This window comes from Strix uralensis, chromosome 5, assembly GCF_047716275.1.
Source record: "Strix uralensis isolate ZFMK-TIS-50842 chromosome 5, bStrUra1, whole genome shotgun sequence".
NCBI classification, from domain to species: Eukaryota; Metazoa; Chordata; class Aves; order Strigiformes; family Strigidae; genus Strix; species Strix uralensis.
Genome location: NC_133976.1, coordinates 78,983,898 through 79,005,193, shown reverse-complemented (window position 1 = coordinate 79,005,193; position 21,296 = coordinate 78,983,898). Strand labels below are relative to the sequence as shown.

The window sequence follows — 21,296 nt, the reverse complement described above, 5'->3', positions numbered from 1 at the left end:
TTGTTTTTTTCTTTTTTTTTTCTCCCCCCCCCTTTTTTTTTTTTTAATCTTGAACTGTCATTATTTTATAGTGGGGTTTTTTGTGCGCCTAAATTGTAGCCACACTCATGAGGTCTTTTGAAGTCCTTGCCGTCTTTTTTTTTTTTTTTTAAAAAAAAAACTTTGGTATGCCTTTTTTTTTTTTTTTGTCCCTTTTCTTTTTTAAAGGCCATTTACGTTATGATTAAATGCCGTCTTGGAAAAGCAGAACGAAAGTCGTTAATCTATATAGATCTTCAAAGAATCGATACATTTGGGACTTCTGTAGGATTTGTTACACTCCATTTTGTTACAGTAGGCAGCTCGTCTGGATTTGGGCACATGTGTTTCTCTCCCTCCCTTCGCCCTCCCCCTCCCCTTTCCAGCTTCCCCCCCAAGAGTGAAAATAAAGTAAAAGGTCTTTCATGGTAAACAAAACCAGCTTATTCTCCACATAGAACACATGAATAGCTGGAAAAAAAACTTACAATAAATGGTGCATTTTTTTCTCTGCTGGGTATAGCATTCAAGATCAGTCCAGTATTCAAGAAGCAGTCCATTTTTTGCTCAGCAAGAGAGTTTAGAAAAGAAGCGTGGGGTCTATTCAAGGATCTTTTCCCCCTTCACAATTGCTGGGCTTTATGAAACCTATCTTCCATGCCTTGTCAGAGTATTTCTGGGGACCAATTAGTGCTTTGTTGCAAGGCTTCTTTGCTGAATCTTTGAGCAGCAAGAAAAAGCTCTCTTGAGTCTCCCCTTATTTTGACTATTTCAGTCATTACTCAGTGTAATAATTAATATGACAACTGGACGCTGAAGTTTGTATAGAAACACCTCGGCTGCAGGAGAGAGCGTGCAGTGGGTGGTAACAAGCTACAGATCAGACCGAGAAGCCACACACACAAGGAAGGGGAAAAAAAAAAAAAAAAAAAAAAAAAAAAAGAGGGAGAGAGAATAATGAATGAAAAGAAAGAGAGAAAGAATAAAGATAAATAAATAGTTGGCACAGCCCGAATAAACGTAATACAGACTTGGAAGGAAAAAAAAAAAAAAGGCAATTAGGAGGGAGGGGGGGCGACCCCAGAGAGGTAAACTCATTTTGAAACAGTTTCTATGTGAATATAATTTTCAAAACTTTGGTACTTTCAGAAAGCGGGAAAGCGATTTTTTCCCGACGGCTGTTCCTTCGGGTAAGTAATTTCCAAGGAGCATCTGCCTACACTTTTCCATACTTGATAAACTTTAACGTCTCTTCCTAAGCGTCCCTTTACAGAAAGAAGGACTTTGAGCATTAAACCGTGTTTGTGAGTAATCGTTGCCCGTTCCTGCCCAGGGTGAAGGGAGGCTAGTCCTCGGGATAGCGAGTTGTACGAGTTTTCTCAGCGTTGTATCGTCTATAGGAGGTATAAAGCTTGTGCCCCAATGAAGAATTAAAAATGGCGTTTGATCAGGGACACTGCTGAATTCTTCTCGAAAGGCGTCTTGGGATGAGCACTCATCACTTTGCAGACATTTCTTGGGCTGCCAATTAGGGCATAATAAATAATTAGAGGTTTTAAGCATATTAGATACAGCTCATGCTAATGAGCTACATCAGGCCTTGTGCTAACCCGAAGTGACAGTTTGCATATAGGGCTGCAAAAAAAAGAAAAAAAAAAAAAAAAAGCAGCAGCCGCGACAGTCCCGTCCCGTCCCGTCCCCCCCGCCCCGGCCCCGGCCCGCTCGCCCCTCCGCTGCTCCCGCGGGTTCCGCCGGGCGCTGCCCCCCGCCGCCGCCGGGGTGCGCGGTGCCCCCGGCTCCTCCGCGCCCGCGGAGCGGGGCCCTTCTCCCGCCGGCCCCGCCGGGTGGCCCCATTGTGCGGCCACGCGTCCCGCGTCCATCACAGCCCCGGGGGATAAATCACACCGGGCTGCCCCCCCCATCCCATCCCCCGCCTCCCCCTCATCGCCACTTTTTGGAGAACTAAATTTTGGAGGCCGGGGGGTGTTTTGCCCGGCGCCTCCGAGGCGGCGGTGCCCTGGCAGGAGGGGTGGGAGGGGGCTTTGGGTGATGCCTGCCGCAGCCTGGGAGGCGGACACCCCCCCCGGAGGCAGGCGGCGGGGACAGCCTGGTGTCCCCCCCCGTCCCCCAGCCCGCTCCCGGCCCGGGCTGTCGCTGCCGTGAGGACACAGTGCCACCTCCCGGCCACGCCGCGCTCCGGAGGGAAGGAGCCGGGGGAAATCCTCTGGGGAGGGGATGGGGTGCGGCCAAAACGCATTTAGCAGCGGCTGCAGGAGATGTCGGGGAGCCCGGCTCTGCAGGGAGGGGGCATGTGGCTGGGCGGTTTTACAATCGCAGTGTAGACCGGGGTGTGAGGAAATGCAGCCTGGCTGGCACCTAACGGAGAGCTGCAGGCCCCAGAGACCTCTGGTAAATGCGTACACAGTAGTGCTACACGGCGGGGGGGGGCTGTCATCACACACACCGCCTGAGATACTCACTGAATCCTCATTTGGGATTTTTTCAGGAGCTTCTGGTTTTGCTAGAAAAGCTTCTCTCCATTGCTCACTGCTCCTTCAAATCGCCCGTGGCATCGTGCAGCAGCAGGGCAGGCAGGGAGCTGCAGGCCAAGGATAGTCCCAGTGTCCTCGCACAGCAAGGGCATCCCTGCCCCAACTGGAAAACACACAGATCCAGGGAAGCCACCGCTCAGCAAATACTGGCTAAAGGCAGAGGCGGGAAAGAGCAGTCTGAAAAGCAGCCAAAGTCCGTGGCCCTTTGAACTTGCATCATGCCAGCCAGGGGAACCTGCCAACTCTCAGTGCAAAGAGCCCTCTCAGTTGTGGCTGAGCAGCACAGTCAGGAATGGATGCACACGCGCGCACGTGTGTGTCTGCGCGTGTCCCAAGAAAGTGTGTTTCTGAGGGCGAAAAGGTGTTTTTAGCTGGAGGCAACGTGGGACATCAGTGCTGCATGTGGTTGAAAGGAGTGGGGTTGCACGGTGCTGCAGCGAGAGCCCAGAGCAGGGCTTTGGGTGGTAGACTGAAAGCTCAGGTGCTCACTCAGGAGCCAGGGAACCAGACTCATGGGGCAACTTGAAACCCAAGTTAGCAATGTCACTGCAGGGGGACAAACCCATGCTTGGTATGCTGAACTAGTACTTCAAAGAAGACAGAGAGGCTCAGGCAATTTGGACTCTGAAATGGTCCAAGGTAACACTACTGATGCAATTGTGTGTTCATACTGTAATGACACTGGACACACCCACCTTCACCCCCACCCCCACCCCTTTGCTCCAGAACACGAAAATTTGGGAGTTCCTCCTGGAAAGAAGGAGCTTTGCTTCCTCCAGCCAGTACCTTTTGCTACCAGGCAACCCCTGACAGTTCAGGCTGATTAAACAGTAAACTGGTGGCATTACACTGGTGATATTATTATGATTATGTAGCAATAAGAGTAAGAGAGAAGCTGCAACATAAATAGAAAAAGCAGGGGGTAGGAGAAGGCAAAATAGATAATTACGAGGATTGGTCATGAGCAGTATTTTGCATGCCCGATATTTCACTTTACCTTGCCATTCCTGTCAAGGTAGAGGGAACAGAGCGTGTAATACGTAGGAAAAGGGATGGAAGAAAGGAAAAAAAAAGATTAAATACATGTAAAATCCACAGAGAAGAAAAAAAAAAGATTGATCAAAGGCTGGTGAAAAGAGAAGGAAAAAAGAAAGAAAAAGACAGACATAAACAAGTGACAGAAAAAAATAGCTTTTGACTTTGGATGCCACAGTTATTTTGGCCAGCCTAGGACATGCGTTTAAGTTTTTTAAAATCTAGTTGAAAAATATACCAGGTAGCGAGGCATGATGTGTGGGGAAAGTAAACAAGACCAGTTGCAGGTGGCTGTCCTGCCCTGCACAGGGACTACTATAACCAGTGTTGTCATTACCCTTATCTCACTGCCTTTTTTTTTTTTTCTTTTTTTTTGCAAGGTGGCCTTCAATGTCCCTATCATGGATAGGACTGTCAGTTGCTGCACGAACACAGGACACAAAATACTCCTTCCTGTAGTGAACTTACTGGCTGAGCAGTTAAAAAAAAGTAGTTTTATACTGCTGGCAATTACCAAGGTTAACCTTCCTTTCTCCTACTGCCCCATCTCTCCCCATGGTGTCAGCAGGGCCCACGGTGTTATATGTGCATCGCGTTTGGCTGCCTACCTTGACCTGCCAGCCCCATGCCACAGGCTTGCTGATCACTTCAGAAAGTCACTTTCTACTGCTGTGTGCAGCCACAGGATGCACAAACAAGCAGCTCTTTGAAAAAGGTATGTGTTCACACCCAAAGCACTGAGTTACTTCAGATGCACATTGTACAGTTGATGATTTCAATGGGCTGGATTCTGACTCCACAGTCATGGGGTTCAACATGAGGTCGGACTGAAATCCCTGAAAGTGGCTGCACTCAGTTGTCCTGCTAGAAGGCTGATAGGATTTAGCAGCTATTGGATTTTGTAAGTACCAATAATTCATGGTAAGTATTAGTATTCACCAATCTGCGTTTTCACTGGTGCATGTAGTAGAGCTTCCCTCAAGGCTAAAATAACTGTAAAGAGATGATTTCTCTATTCCACAGAATTTATTTTCATCACAAAAGTATAGCAAGATTACCTGCCTTGACATAGTTTGTCTTGGTACAGACTTCATCTTTCCCAATAACAAGACAGATAGATGACCAGTTAGCTGTTTTTGCTTCACCTGCCCTCTGGTATTGGGCTACAATTTTCCATTATTCCCTCAGACCCTTTGGTGACTCTTTCTAAACCAAATCTGGGCTCTTTTATACCAATTCTTTACCAACTTTTTCTGAAATAATTTATGTCCCCCATTCCCATTCCCCTTGTAGCTCTTCATGGCCGACACTGTATACAAGCATACATACATCTGCAGTTCTGCATCCTCCCTCTAGCTCTGACCTGCTCTTCCCTGCTCCTTTTCTTCCTTTACCTTCTTCCCTTTCTCCATATCCAAACTCATATCCCAGTGTGAGGTTCATGCACCCAACTTGTGTTTCATGCTTCCTTTGCACAGGGTATTTCTCTCTCCAATGTCTGGTGTGTGGAGTGATGTCTCCTGATCTCTGACCTCTTGGATGCATTCCAAAAGGACAAGTGCCCCAGCTGCTTCCTTGTGCCACAGCCCTCTCTGGCCCCAAGTCTGGCATCCAAAAACTAGATCCTGGAGGACATCTGATCTCTGGTCACGTGGAGCGAGCCCTAATGAGAAACCCACCTGAGGCTGAACACACATGCAGCGGTGGGAGTAGATGGGGGGGAGGATGAACTGAAGATGACACATTGACGTGGAAAAATGAGAGCAGCGGCTGATCAGGAGGAGGAAGGCTGTTAATTCAAAGCATGCTGCTTGTCCACATTGGGCGCAGATAGAAACAATATGCTGGAGAACCGCTACGCACCGGGGTGGGACTCACAGGGGCCGGCTGGCATGGAGCAGCTTGTCCATGTGCCAGGGGTGGGTGGGGGGGGCGTGTAGGGAGAACGCCCCCTTGGCATGTTGTTCAGGGGAGGGAGCTGGGGAAGGGGGGGGAAGGGGATGGCTTTGCCTCACTCACTCCACTTTAAATACCTTTGCACAGAGCTTTGGCCACTGTAATAAGGTCAGAAGGCTTCACCTGCAGTGGTGAAGGGGCCTCTCTGCGTGGGCATCGCTGTCTCTGCAACATGGATGCACAGCACTGCAAGCTGAATGGTGACCCTTTCCAGGTAAGCAATGGGGTCTGTGTGCCTGCTTTTCACAGGGGGGGCTGTGGCTGCCTCCCTTCTGCGCCCCCCCCCCCCCCCTTCCAAATCTTGTCCCCTGCTCTCTGAGAGGCAGTGGGACCCAAGATAGGAGGAAACAATGCTCCTGTCTCAATGCTTTGCAGTGCCTGGTTGCCACCGTTCTCCCTTTTGGCAGCCGACACACTTGTCTGTTGTTAATTGTGCTTGCAAAAGTACAGGGGGAATGGGAATGAACATTTCAACAGTATCGTTGCATATATGGCAAAGAGAAGAAGAAGCAGAAAAGAGCAGCAGCTAATTAGAGGTCTTAAACCTGTGTGATGAAAGAAAGCTGTCTTCTGTTAAAGGAAAGCAGCTGAAGTTATGTGCTCTTCTGGTTGAGCTATTAGTTAAATTTTGGGACTCTGACATCCCCTTTTTTAATGTTTACTGACTTTACTCTGAACCCTTTGCTTTGGGAAATACAGGGAGGTCCTGAAGCCCATGCCTTTCCATTTCAGGCACTATAGTTACTGCAGGGGCGAGTGATGTAACCTGAGGCCAGCATGGTTAATTATTAGGATCACATTCTGCATGTATGTATCCTATGCCATGCTCTGAAGGCAGAGACAAGCTGCAGAATATGTGCAAAAAAGGGCTTCAATTTCTACAAGCCTTTTTAGGAGTGGAGCAGCCAAGGAATCCTGGTTTCCTACTGCTTTGTGTGCTGAGGTTGAACTACAATTCTCTGGGGTCTCACCTTGCTACTTTTCCAAGTTGTATAATTGCTTGGTCCCAATGACATCTATGGGAGCTGAGCATCTAAATGCCTTGAGAAATCTGACTTGGAAACTAGGTCCATTTTCAGAAGTAACTTAGGAATTTTATTTCCTTTGAAATATTTTTTTGCATTTCTTTTTCTACTGTTTTTTATATCTAGTAAGTCTGGAATTTACCACACAGAGGTGAAATTTTTCTCACTGAAACTGCAAGCAAAATTTCCTCTGGATTTAACAGTGTTGGAATTCATTCTGAAGGGCTTTATCTAACCAGCTCAGAAAAGGATTAGGCTGACAGGTCTGTGTTATTGACCTCCAATGCTGCCACATGTGTCAGGAAGGCAATATCAATCTATGTGCAAAGTGGTCAATTAAAAATGCAGATTTGCATTGTGCTCAGGAAAACCCATCCTTGCATCTACACATCACCTACCTTAGAGATTGTATTAAGTCCAAGAATGGATGTTCATCATCTGGTTCTTATTTTACTTCCTGAAAAAAAAGGAGCTGGAAGAAAATTAGAGCTTAATTTATTCCACACTATGTTTATAAATCATATATACATGTCATATAAGCAATATTTCAATGAAAATGAAACAATTTGTTCAACTCTTAATCATAATGACAGTAGTAACAGAACACTAGAACTACCCAAAAGTTGCAATTCCTCTCTGTATGTTGCAAAACAAGAAATTAGAATTGAGCACAGATAAACTGTGATCAACAGTGAAAACTATGCATAGGTACTACAAAAAGCTCAGCAATAAATGTGGCTGCCTGTGTGTATGTTGATGTATATTACCTCCAGCATATATATTGATGTATATTGTCTCCAGTGTGTATTGATGTGTATTGCCTCCATATATATTGCTAAGAACTGGGTACTGGGAAAACAATCATTTTACTCTTCTTTCTCCTTACAATGAAAGCTGTCATCTCTGTGGACAGATTCAGGAATGAACTAATGTTTGTACAAAGATCTTCCAGTGAACTGAGGGTATATGCAGATGTGCAAGAAGTTAAGCAAGTATCACTGTTTGCAAGATTAGTGCCTACTCCCTAAAGTATGTCTTACTTTTAAGCACCAACATAAATCAATTTACAAGAGTGGGAAAATGAGTGAGGACAGATTGAAAGTGGCTGATCTCAACACATCAAGGCTAGTGACCAGTGAGAATCTACCTGGGTTGGAAAGATGTTTTTTAAGGCATTTTTGGGTAATCTCATGCTACAAAGAGACCAATTAACATCAGAATTACCTTACAGGACTTGAACCTTGCACTGTATCCCCTGCAGTGTCCAAACAACAAATTCTCCCTTTGTCACACAGATTCAAGTCGACCCACCATAGAAGATCCTCATGGCATGCCTTGGGAAGAGTATTTAAAATACATAACTGCATGGCTTCTAAAACATTTCCAGTGCAGACCATTAAAATGAAATTCTCAGTCCATTGGATAGACACTGGTGTAGCACAGTTCTGTCCTGAACTAAGATCAGTTTTGGTTGTGGTGAGAGAAAACAGAAGCGCAAAGCAATGCATGGACAGTATTTCACAGGACAGTTTTGGTTACACTATCATAAAATTTCTGGACTACTGCCATTTGGTTTGTCTTTTGACAGACTCCATCATTTTCCCTTGTGGTTGCTTGAGGTGTAAATGGGTTTCATTAGCCAGTTGCCACATCACTCCTGACTGCTTTTTCTCTTGGTCCCTACCATGTAAGAGCTGGGCCAGCTCCCTGGCTGGGTGAAGACTCAGGAGACACTGAGATGCTGTGGGAAGTGTCACAGTTGAACAGGTGACAATCTTCCCTCTGCTGCATAAAACCAGTATTTCTACTACAGTTCCCACTAGAGGTTCCCCATAGAAATGGAAAACATTTGGATAACCTTTGCAACCTCTGGAAATAAAGCCGGATAGAAAAATCTGTTGCCGGTCTCTGGCAATGAATTCTTAGGCAGCCTCAGAGACAGCCTGAAGAATCAGCAGTTATTTACTTTACAAAAGAAGGCAGTTCCTTATAACACTGCTTCAGAAAATGTAGCCCCCACCAAGAACTTTATGGCTTCAGGGCAACTGGATATGATTATTAATTTGTCTGCTACAAAGACTGTCTTTTCTAAGTACAATATTTGGGAACCGAGACTCTTTATACTCTGATTTATATGTTAAATTAAACAATAGCTGTAATGAGGACATGCTCTGACTGAAAATAGAGATCTTCATAAAGCAAAATTGAATGGATACCTCAAGTCAAGTTTTGACTCAGGACTCGTTACATCTGTGCCCATCTGTGTTGCAGATGTCTGGTGTGATCTTTGAAATACCAACCAGGGGCAATTTGTCCACGGCCAGTAGATGTTAAAAAACCCCCAACAAATAAGGCATTAATGTAACTTCCAAAAGTTTGTAATGGTTGTGCATCAAATTTACTCTGACATCAGAAAAATTAAGTGATTCTGGAAATCTCATCAAGCACTTACGTGCCATGTCAGGTATCCAGATAATTTTGAAAATCTGGCCCCATTCAGGACTCAGTTTCCTGTTTCTGAAGTGGTGAAGTAGCTCTTCCCATGTACTGAGATGCACTAAGACATTCTGGTAATGAGAACCATGAAAATAATTAAAGTAAACCTTCTTCTTGCTTGGGAATACTGGAAATTGCCTTTTGGAATTTGCAGAGGAGAAAATAAATAAGAGAAATGGAACAAACATAAATGAAAACATATCTTGCCCTAACTGGGTCTTTACTCACTGTGGGATTTAGGGAAGACCTAAGTGTTTGATCCAACATTTTCCCCTTTATTTTTTTGTTTGTTGTTGTTATTATTTTTTTTTAAACTACCTTCCATATCCCTCTAGTGAATACCACCTCTCCTGGGGCTACTTGGAAGGTACAAGCAGAACTGAAGGGAAACATAGATCACGGACTACATCTCTGCACAGAGCTCATCTACGTTGCTCTGCTTAATCCTGCGTGTTAATGAAAAGAATGCCTGAGGGAAGGGCTTTGCGCTGTAGCTGGAACTGAAGTGCAGTAATGTTTCCAGTCATCCCTAAGCTTGATATACTTGAGAGGTGAAGCAAGGCAGAGATGGTAATAGACTATTTTCACGTCCTTTTTGACTACCTCGCTCCCACATGGGCCCTGTGGGGGAGAAGGGATTTGTCTCTGCCATCAAAAATCAGAGCAGCCCCGGAGCTGCTCTACTTCTTCTGGCAGCAACAGTTGCCTTGATTTCCACTTGAGGCAACTTTATACCCTCTTTACATTGCTGATGCCATGCAAAATGGAGCAAACCAAAACTGACTCCTAGGGTGAATGTAAATATTTTTGTTTGTTTGTTTTCTTTTCTTTCAGGAATCTATGTACATTGAAGAGTCCTCAAATAAAAATGGTGTGATTTCTTTGATTTTCTCTCTGAAAGAAGAAGTTGGGGCATTGGCTAAAGTTCTCCGCACATTTGAGGTAAATATTTTCCTTCAGGAGACCTGATCGGATCTTTAAATTTTTGCATTGCAACAACATTTGTTCAGGGTATTTGTGGTCATGTTTATGATTCCATTTCATTGCCATAATGGGGGAAAGCAGCACACATTTATTTTCAGGGGTTAAAATCCCTTAAAGTCTTGGAGCAGAAGTAGCCTTTTTAAGTTAAAATTTGATTTCAAACTTTTAAATTAAAACCTCTACTTTTAACAGATATGAGGGTGGAAAAAAATGCATATTCTCCATTTAAGAAGAAAATATTCCACTGTAACTGCTTGAGTAAGAGGCAGAAGTGAACTGGGCCATAACCTGAGATTGACATCTGAGTATATATATTTATACGTATATGTACAGGAACACGTACACTTATGTACATGTACATGTATATGTGTATGTATATGTAGATGTATAGAAAGGCAAATATAACATGCATGTGAGCCCTGTGACTCACAGTGCACAGGTTGCATGAAGTATTTCTGCTGGCGACAGCTACCATCCTCTTAGCCCTTGTCCACCACAGTAAATCTAATATAAATAAGCCCACATCTCCCACCAGTGGTACTTCTACAGAGGCGGTAGAGGGGAGCTACAAAACAGCAACAAAATGACAGCACTTTGTTTATGCCAAAGGGACTCAGCAACTTGTACTGGCTGATTTGGAACGTTTTTGAGGAAACAAGAAGCCCTTTACCTTTCAGGACACTGTGTGCCTATTTATTCTTGCAGAAATATTTCCCAGATGTCATGGATGCTGTTTAAAAAGCACAAAATCCTTGTAATTCCGGGTGGTTGTGTTGCAACACACAGAGCTGTGTACTCTGCACTCGCACGCAAATACACTGTTCTATTGGTTTAGTGACTTGGTTTTTTTTTTTTTTTTTAGAACATCATCATGTAATAGTTGTGCCTGAAAGCAGTTCTTTCTATAGAACACTGTAAAAAGTTGTGGCCTGCATACTTTCCATTCATAAACATAATTGACTAGGAAATGAAAGGTTTGTGTGGTATTAGTACAAATGAAAAATAGTTATGACTTATAGGACATATTTGATTCATTAAGATGAAGGGAAATTCATACCAATGTCAGCAGAGCTCATCTAAATCTGTGAACTGACCACTGTAATACAGTTCTGCAAAATGTCCATATGTCAGTGGCATGCATGTCTGTAAGTGAATTAAGGAGGCTGTTGATATTCTCTGGTTAAATGCACTGCTGCCTACTAACCAAATTGTTGTCATCTCTAAAGGAAAATCTGCAGGGGAACTAGTATAGGAAAGAGAGAAGTAGCCACTTATTGGATGTGATTCTTCTTGCCCCAAAGCAGGTACCTAAACCAGACTGGATGAGTCATGGTTTTCCCCAGTGGCCCTGATGGCAACTGCAGGGTTGGGTCTCAGCCAAAGACGTCTGCTCTGATGGCTGGGTGGTTTCCCAGCCCAACAAAGCCAATTCTTTCTGTGCAAACCTTCAGTGTCTCAGCCACCAAAGCTTGTCAAGAGACTTGGCATAGGTGCTCTTATAGCAGTTTTGCATGCTGTTGGCAATGTAGTAGGGAAACAGATGGACGGCTGGAGGAAAGGGATTTAATGGCACAAGCCTGACCTGCAGCTGTAGCTCCTCAGGTCTGTCACTGGTGAATTTATGAGTGCTGGGGTGTCTAAACCAGGGCAGCCCTTGGGCAATTCTAACTCAGTGTGAAGGACCTCACCCTGTGTGCAGCAGTGTGCATGCATGGCTGAGATAACCTCCACCCTTTCCTACCTGGGCCATAACCATGGTGCCTCAGAGATACAGACTGTGCTCAGTGACATCTGCAGCGGAGAAGGGGAAGGTGGTGATATGCAGGTGAAGGGTGGGGACAGGAGGAAGACCTCGAGAGGACTTTTTCCTCTGTACCCCTTCCCTGCTTAATAAAATCAACTGCGAGATGCAAGTTAGCTACAAGAGTTAGTTCAGACTCTCTGTTGGTGGGCTCCTCTGGGCAGGGAGACCTCTTGCCTTGTCCCCAGGGTTTCTGTCGTCGGCTGGGCGCCAGCCCAGGGAGATGCAGTGGGTTTGTCTCAGACGGGCGGCGCAGGGAGGAAATGTGGAAACGGCTGCTCTGGCTGTTATTGCCTCACGCAACCACATGAAGTAGGAAAAATAAAAACACAAAAGCCACAAAATATGATCACACTGTTCCCTGGCGTGGACACGGCACTGCAGCCGTCGACCCCCACAAAGGGCCAGACCTCGTGTGGCCTCTGGTGCTGATGGCCGTGCGTGGCATGTTTGGAGCCTCTCTGAACCTTGCTGAGGCTGGGGGCTGACCAGGGGTGTCTCTGGGCACTCGCCGTGGGAATGCAGGCAGAGAGCACAGCTCAACCCTCTCCTCCTCCCAGCTTGCTCTTGGGAGTGATTAAGGGACAGTGCCTCCAGCACTGGCTTTGAGGATTTTGCCTCTTCTCTAGCCAATCTATAAAACTACTCTGGGAAGTGAAGGGGGGAGGAGGAGGGTTAAGTGAGCTGTGAATATGCATGTCTTAAAAATAAATCCTCTCTCAAGACAGAGAAGAAAGCCTAGAAGCAAGATCCAGATGAAGACACAGGGAATAGAGGGGGATACCTAAAGAAAGGAGAGATCTCATGGTGCCATCAGCAGCCAGGATGTCTTTCTGTAAAGGAGGTGTCTGTGTGGACCTGTGGAGGTCTATCCTCTCCTTGGTTTAAGAGCTGGAGGAAAAATTTCTGTTACTCTGTGAGGGCTGTTCAGTCACTCTTGTGTCCCTGCCTGGGATGCAGGAGCACCTCCTCACTCCCAGGTTCACATCCTGCCCATGTCCTACTTCTGTGCTGGGGTGAAACTTGTCCAGGCATTAGCCTCCTACACAGCTTGACTCCATGGGGAGCAAGAGCCCAAAGAGAGCTGCGCTGTGCTCCAGCCTGGCCCTGCACCTGGATAACGGGAGGTCCAGGACTTCTGGCTCACCAAGCACCATGGTTGCTCCCCAGTACAGATGTAATCTGTACTCACCAGGAAGGAAAACCTCCCAGGGAAGGACGCAGTGTCCAAACACAGCCCAGGTGATGAGCCCTCATTGTGGGCCAGGATGGACTGAAGGTAGGGGAGCCTTATATCCAGGTAGGGGAAGGCACAAGGCCAGCAGCTTGTGCCAGAGAGAGTGCTCACAGCACAGAATTACATCTTGTAACTGAGACACCAAGTTTAAGAGACTTTCAATGTGTTTTGGGGAAACATTAATGTTTGTCCTACTCCATCTCAGGGTTGATCATGCAGTTGACAGAGTGCTGCATGCTCTCACATTTGTATTTTTGCTCAAAGACCCAAACTCTTGCTTTCTGTTCAGGTCCCAGTTGCAGACAAGTATGTGGCTACAGTGACAACTGTTGTTTTTCCAATGTAGCTTGAAGACTTTTCTTCTGAGGAATATCCTCTATGTACTCAGCTCCTTATGTCTCCTGGCTTCATGTCCAAAATATACTTGATTATATCCACTTTTTTCTTACATTTACTCTTGATTCACATTCTCTCTAATGTGTTTCAGTTGTTGGGCCAATGCACAATGTCCAAAAAGAGCAAGCAGTCTATGGAAGAAGGGCTGGACCCTCAGAAGAGCAGGCACACATTTGAAGAAAGACTATATGGCTTTTTAAGCTGAAAAGCTTTAATCTTTATCTGTTCTAGTGTTCATGCAACTTCCTTTTAGTTCTGCTTGGGCAACACCTCTGCCCTTATTGCAAACTTGAGGATGGCTGTAGTGACAGCATAAACCCAGTCTTTACACCAATTTAATTTTGATAGGACCTGCAGTACACTAGGGCACTGCTTGGTGCAGCCATATGCTGTTTATCTGGTTCATGCTGTTATAGAAGATGGTAGCTAGGAAGACAATACTCAAATAAATACTTGTTTGAAACAAAACATTACACATAAGTAAAATAACATGCTTAAAATCAGGAAGACAGAATAGTCATTGTGGAATTATATTTCTTTTTTGATTCACTGGGCACATCAAGAAGTTACAAAGTATAAGTTCAGGTCAGAAAAAGAAATGTTTCTTATCAAAACTGAAAAAGCAAAGCAGAGCATTTTGAGTTAACTCAAGTGTTACACTTGATGGGAATGTTTATTTTTCTCTGTAGTGATGAAAACCTATTGAAATTGAGATCTCGTTTTTAAACAGCAACAAAGCCCATTCTGAAAGAAAAAAAAGAAATTGTCCCCCCTCAAAGATTGGCATTTCCAGAGTTAAATTCAACATTAAAAAATATCAGAACTAAACATTTCAATATGTAAAAAGGATTGCCCTCAGTTTTAATTGACATTTTTCCACATGAATTTGACATTAACCTCCTCAGAAGTTCATTTCCTGATGGATTTACAAGTAGAAGGAGACGTGTCAGCTGTAGCATGTAGCAAACATTGGGTTGGAATATATTACAAGTTTGGTCAACCCATTCTCATAGAGGAGCCTTCTATCTTCTTTTCACTGACGTGACTTCCCAAATACAGAGCAAGACCTTTGTACAAGGTCTGGCTGTCAGTGGTGTTACTTAAAATGAGTAAGGCTCTAGCTCAAAAGCAGACTCATAGATTTGCACCGAGTAGTACTCCTGCTCCTGGAGTAAGTTAGTGCTCTGTGGGAAGACTGGATGAGAGTAACGGGCTATATTAAATGAGAACCTGTGCTGTTCAGAGCCAGCAAAAATGACTGTGCTCTTTTTCTGTTTAGGAGGTTACTTTATTCAACAGAAAGTCCAAAGTGACTGTTATCTCTTTGTCCCTCAGGAAGGTACTGGCTTTGTAGTGTTTTGGGTTGTTTCCAAATCAGGAGAAGAGAGCAGTCACTTTGGCCAGGGGGTGTGTTGGAGATGTCTGCAGGGATAGGTGAACAGGCCAGGCGTGCCGTCTGCAGGGACAGACGAACAGGCCAGGCGTGACTCTACGAAGAGACTTGTTTTTTCATCATAGCATGCATATGAACGGCTACAATCATTTTATTACACCTGAACTCACTGCTCCAAATCTGTGTCCTCAGTCTGAGCTCTCCTCTTTCCAGGGACAGGAGAGCAGGGCTCCTTGATCTAGTAAACCGACATGAGTTTAAAGAGAGGAGTGCCCTCTTGTAAGGTGCTTGCGCAGTGTCACATATACTTTTTGGTTTGTCCCACTCCATGTGTTTTGTGACTAGATTATGCTGAATGCCTCATACCAAACTTTAGGGTTGGAACAGAAGTGCCGTGTGATGGACACCAGGGCTGCTCCAGGGCTGACTGTCCTTTGGAGCTGTTTGCTGGCACCGGTCAGCTCTGGGTCCCTTTGCCTCTGTGAGTTTGTCATGTGAGGAAGACCCTAGCAGATGTGAAGGAGAAGATGGGGAAGTACTTTCTTCAGATGAGAAGCAGACCCTTGGACAGTAAAGCTGAACCAGTTGTCTGCGTTTGCCTTCACTTTGGGAAACCATGGCTGAAGGCATTGCTGCAACTTCCTAATTCCTGTGAAAATTAGGCACTGAGTTTCTACGTGTGCTTCCAAAAGTGTCCCTTCAGGAAGCCCTGAACTAGCCTGTGACAAGGGATAAAAGAACATATCACTTTTTTTTTTTTTTGGTGCAAAGTGCAAGTAAATACTTGTTTTGGGAGATTTCACCCAAGTTCTCAGTGAATGTTGATTAGCGGCACCATAGCGCTGTCAACGGTTCTGCATCTGGTAACAATGTGGGGTCTCCTGATGAAGCCAAACTTAATGACAACAGTCATGAAAACAAGCTGCAGATGGATTTCACAGCTGTACTCAGTTTTAGCAACGATATACAGGAGCATTTAGTAATGCGTAAACAGAAGGACATATGAATGCCATGGGATGCAGTAGCCCATAACACTCCCAGAACGTATCCATCCCCACTGGAAGCTTCCCCATGTAGCTATGAAAACACAATTTTTCTTTTCCAATGATCAGGCCATTAAACTCTGAGGGTGGGACTAAATTCTCTTGGCAGTGACCTCTGCAAGACTGCCGATGTAGTATAACACCAGACTGGTTTGATCTCACCAGTGTGGGGCAGCTGGAGCACGGGAGGTGTTTGGTCAGGATGGCATAACTGGAATAACTTGGGGAAGGGACTGGAGCTGCTTCATGGCCTCTGAGAGGGACCCAAGGCTGAAATCCAGCACTGTGGGGTAAGGCAGGCAGGGAGATGGGCAATCTCCTCCTGCGTCCATCATTGGCTCTGTTGTAAATTGATATCTGTATTACTAACCCCTGTCATTCAAAAATGATGACTTACACAAAATGGACTTAGTTCTAACTTGATTTTTGAGCTCTGAGAACATATCTTGAGACTTCTTTCTCTAACGGGGAGTGATAGAGATACTGTTAACTTAGAGATTCAAATAATGAAAGCTGAGATCTTTCACCCCCAGGAGTGGAGGAGAAAAAAAGCAAGAAATTTGGAGTGACTTCTGCTAATTTCAAGGGATCTGGCAATACTGTACTCCTGTAATTTCTATTAGGTGTTACACCTAATGCTACCCTCAGTCATCAAGGCAAAATCTGTTATGAGTTTTTAATACTTGCTAAAAAGTGTATTAGAAATGGCCTAGTACACTGCTTTGAAATAAACGCAAAGTGAACAGCTACCCCTCCTCTACCAGCACAGAAGAACTTCAGCAGATATGTGGTTGTATGACAGGATGCGTCCATGTAGGAGAGACTCAACCTCTATGCTGGTCATAAACTTGAGGAGAAGCAGAGAAGCACTAACCTGCTGCAAGGGCTTTGCAGCTGCAAGTGGATGATGAGGTGAATTCAGCAAATGCATGTCTAATCTCTAGCCATGGACTCATCTGATTTCTACCAGCTCTAAAATAAGAAAGACAGAAGAGACCAATGTTAATAGTTCAGGTGTGAATCCAGTCTTAAACATGTGATGGCCCAGATCTCCCAGAACCAGTTAGGTTAGGAATTAGGTTCCATCAACAAAAAATAGCTCAGAAATCATGAAGTCTCATAAAATAAGTACAGAATTCCTATTAGCTGTCTTTTGAGAACATATATTATCAAAATTTCAAGCTCTACTAAAAAACACAAATTGAAAAACTGCTCAAAATAAACAACTAAACCAAAAAATGCCCATATTCTCCTATTTCAGGTAACAATTTGTCTCCAGAAGAGAAACTGGATGCAATGGCAATATCTGGCAATACTGAAGATACAAAAAAGTTTTGAACAATGTGAAACTATGAAGATTAAACGCTAGATGGAGTAGTTGGACTAGAATGAGATTGAGATTTGTAAAGCAACTCTAGTAACAGACCCACTGTAAATATTTTGAAATCAGGGACTTAGTAGCAAGGCACAGCATATGAGAGCATGTTTCTCCAGGAGCACCAGTTCAGGGAGTTGGACATATGCTGCTGAATTCTTGCTGTGAAAACAGCCACCAGAAGGGTTCTCCCTTCAGCTTCTCTGCTGTGAGGTCCTGAAGCCTTGTCACAGAGGTAACGGGCTGGCTCTGAACATTGCTGAGCTGCAGGCACCTCTCAAATAAACAGCAAACCAGCTTCACACTCTGCAGGAAGCTGTTCTGCTGTCTCAGGTGTAAGAAAGAACCTCCTTCCTCCCTGTCTTCTTTTTTTTTTTTTTTCCTTTTTCCTACTCTTAGCTTGTGGCGATACTTTGAGAGGCATTGATGCTCCTGCTGCCTTAAGTATGCCTTGTGGCCACCCTGCAGCTTGTCTCTTCATTCCCAACCCCTGCATCATTCCCTCCACTTTGTGGGCACTGCTGTTTGTGCAGCTGCTCTCTAAGCCAGGTGGGAGATCTGGTACAATGGAAAAGTCACCTGTCCAAAAAAAAAAAAAAAGATATCGTTGAGGTACCCGTGTGATCTCTCAAACAGTTCTGCTATCTCCAGGGGAGGGATGCTGAGGCAGGGATGAACACTTGTGGGTATGGGAGGGAAGCAGGGGATAATGACCACCAAAGGGAGGTAGGTCCATGTTATCATGGTAGAATGTAGAAAGTCCAGTCAGGGCCCTGGATCCCATTGCCCTGTGAATCTACACAGAGGCAGAAAACAACACCCTGACACATCAGTACAAGATGAAGGTAAGGCAGCACCTCAGCGTGCCTGAGCCGAGCCTTTAACAGGGGGAGGCTTTACACCCACTCTCCACCTTTGTGAGTGGCTATGCAGAGTGGCCAAATGACCCAGGGCTCCAGATGCCAGCCCCACATTGCCACAGCACTCTCCATGGAGTAACTGTGGTAAAGGGGCTGGCAGCCCCCTGTGCCTGATCTCTGTCAAAAGCTTTCCAGCCCCGAGTCCTCTGAACTTCCAGCTCCGGGCAGCCCCACATCCCAGTGCCTCATCAGGCGGAGGGTACAATGTACGGTCTGTTTGTGAAATGGGGCTCTGGAGGCCTAAAACAAATTGTCCCTGGGGCCCAGGACAGTGGTGGTCATTCTCTCCCCGAGACGGCCCCGTGAGGACAGCATCTCTCAAGAGCAGCAGTTGGTGAATGCGCTTTTGACCTTTTCAACTTATTGTATTGGTATCTAGCCAAACAATTTAAGTTCATCTGTAGCGTGCGACACTCAGGAAACAGAGGAATGACATGCATGCTGTTTCCTACCAAGTAATAAACTGCCTTTTGTGATGGAGTGAATGAGGGCTTTGCCGCTGATGGCCAGATGCCCCCCTGTGCTGTGCAAGCACTGTGAGGAGCAAAGAAAATCTTAAAGGCCTTGAGAAGCTCAAACTAGAGGGAGGTACAGAAAAAAAGCTTTGCTCTTTCTTCCCTGTAGGTCACAAGTAGATCCTTGCAATGTTTCTTCATGGATGAAATCCTGACCCCACTGCAGCAGGGGGTTTGACACTGACACCAGTGGGGCCATCATTTCACTCTATGTAGTATGGGGTCTTCTTAAGACTGAAAGCAGCAAAAAAAAGCTTCTCCAGGGCTGCTGAGCACTGTGTGTCAGCTCCTCTGAGTCTTCTGCAGTTGATTTTCAGGCCCAAATTTCCTCAAGGGGTTTGTCTAATCCTTCCAGGGGACAGAAGCCAAGACCTGACCTCAGTGTGCTGTGGCCATGGCTCTAGTGTGAGCCTAACAGAAAGGTTAGGTGGTAAAACCAGCACCAACTTAAATCTAAAAGGTTTTTCTCAAAGAAAATAAAGTAATATTTTCATATTCAAATTATAGTGTTCAGGAAAACATTTGAGTTCAACTAAACTGAGGTAGATTTTCTTGGATTTGTGTTTAAGTGACTGGAAAAATAGGATTTTTAGCTACTTGTTACACATTGACATGATGGCATGTCTGAGGTCAGGTACCCACTGGCCACAGTCATCAAGACTACAGTTGCCAGTGATCCCTTTCTTCAGACCTAGGAGGCACTGCTGCTGATCAGTGAAGGTATCTGGTGAGATGGAATTGAATTTCTGTGAGAGTGATCAGACTCTGGAGCAATTGCCCAGAGAGGTTGTGGAGTCTCCGTCTGTGAAGATACTCAAAACTCGACTGGACACAGTCCTGAGCGATCTGCACTAGCAGACCCTGCCTGAGCAGACTGCTGAACTAGATGATCTCCAGAGGCCCTGCCCAACCTCAACAACTCTGAGATTTTGCGATTTTATGATTCCGTGATTTAGAACAACCACGTTTTTATTTGTACAAACCTGGGCTGCCTTTTTAGTGCAGATCCACATTTCCCTTTGGATGTCTGCCCAACACCTGCTCACAGCCCTGGAAACTGTGCAGGTGGCTTTGCAGGTGACTGTGCAAAGCTTATCGCACAGGGTGCCCAGCTGCTTGCTTTGCCAACCTCCTTTCAAGATGCTTGTAAATACAGCATTCACTTTCTCATGACAGGGGCCCCTACAGGTGGAACGCCTAATTCCCATGTTGATCCTGGGGAAATATTCTTGTCCACACAGACAAGCTTCCATTATGTACTTGCAGTACTGGAGTCACTAATTACAATAAAACCCCTGTTTACAACGTGTATCCTGCTTCCATCTTTTTCAAAGGTTTATGTAGTGCACAATCTTTATGTTGGTGCTCTTCACAAGGGTGAATCTTGCATCCTTCTCATTCTTCCTTTTTGTCTCTCTCCCTGTTGTGAAAGTCCTCAGTCCAGTGGCCACCAGAGGCAAGTCTCTATTTTTGAGTTATTTGGATTGTATAGTGTGGGTTGCTGACTGACACATGAATTTTAGCTAGTCTTTATGGCATATTTCTTCCCCCAAACCCTGTGGGATGAAAATCTCTCTTTCTCACAGGAAAAAGGTATAAACCTGACCCACATTGAGTCCCGACCTTCCCGTCTCAACAAAGACGAGTATGAATTTTTCATTAACTTGGAAGGCAAGAATGTGCCAGCACTGGACAAGATCATCAAGTCCTTGAGAAACGATATCGGAGCAACAGTCCATGAGCTTTCACGAACAAAGAAGAAGGACACCGGTAAGGATACACTGACAAGGATAACATCGACAAGGCATATTTATGTCACATACTTAAATGACTTCTTTTTCCTGCAGCAAAGGAGGTACTCTTGGATCTGTATGGCTGCATTTCCCTCCCTCTGCCTATTTTGTCTGTGTTATAAGCTTTTTCATTTGGAGATTTTCTCTCAGTGTAAACTGCCATGCTCCACATTTTGCCATGTTTCTGAGTAGGTCTCTTGGGAACTGGTGTTATGGTGTTATGTTGTCATCTGTCTGGTTGGTTAGCAGCACTCACAGTCTCTTAGACAGCCTTGTTGTGGTAGCTTGTTACACTACCTGCAGAAGTTAACAGGGATCAAAGGATGATTGGAGTCACAGACTAAGGGCTTAACTTGTAAATACCTAAGCAGTGGTGCAGGAAGTTGTAGGTACATCTATTTTCTGCTCCCAGCCTCTGCCCTATTTTAAAATGGACAGCATTTATATACACAGCTTTTGGCAAGTCACACAGGCTGGCAACTTTTGTTCTTGATGCACATCTGTAATGTGAAGGTATAACAGGGGTGCAAGTGAGACCTATACCACCATGTTTAATGCAGATAGGTTAGCTTATCAAGCCCAAGGACATGTCCCCTGAATCTCTGACTACCACCCCATAGCCTTTGGATCACTGAGGACTGAAAGCCGTTGCAGGGTTTGTACACTTTTAGCCTTTTTCTATGTTCTTTGCCCACACAAGAACTTAGAAGAGAGACAACAAGGATCTCCATGTGGGGTGTACCACATCTGTCTAGTT

General features: G+C 45.0%; 1 protein-coding gene across 1 annotated transcript in view; it reads left to right on the top strand.

Moving 5' to 3' along the window:
• Positions 1-5,424: 5,424 nt before the first annotated feature.
• Positions 5,425-21,296, top strand: part of PAH (phenylalanine hydroxylase) — a 41,308-nt gene continuing 25,436 nt past the window's right edge. The window contains exons 1-4 of the mRNA XM_074871868.1: positions 5,425-5,524; positions 5,649-5,775; positions 9,917-10,024; positions 20,333-20,516. Of these exons, the coding sequence (XP_074727969.1) occupies positions 5,514-5,524; positions 5,649-5,775; positions 9,917-10,024; positions 20,333-20,516 (430 nt within the window). The 5' untranslated portion in view covers positions 5,425-5,513. The remainder of the gene's footprint in view (positions 5,525-5,648; positions 5,776-9,916; positions 10,025-20,332; positions 20,517-21,296) is intronic.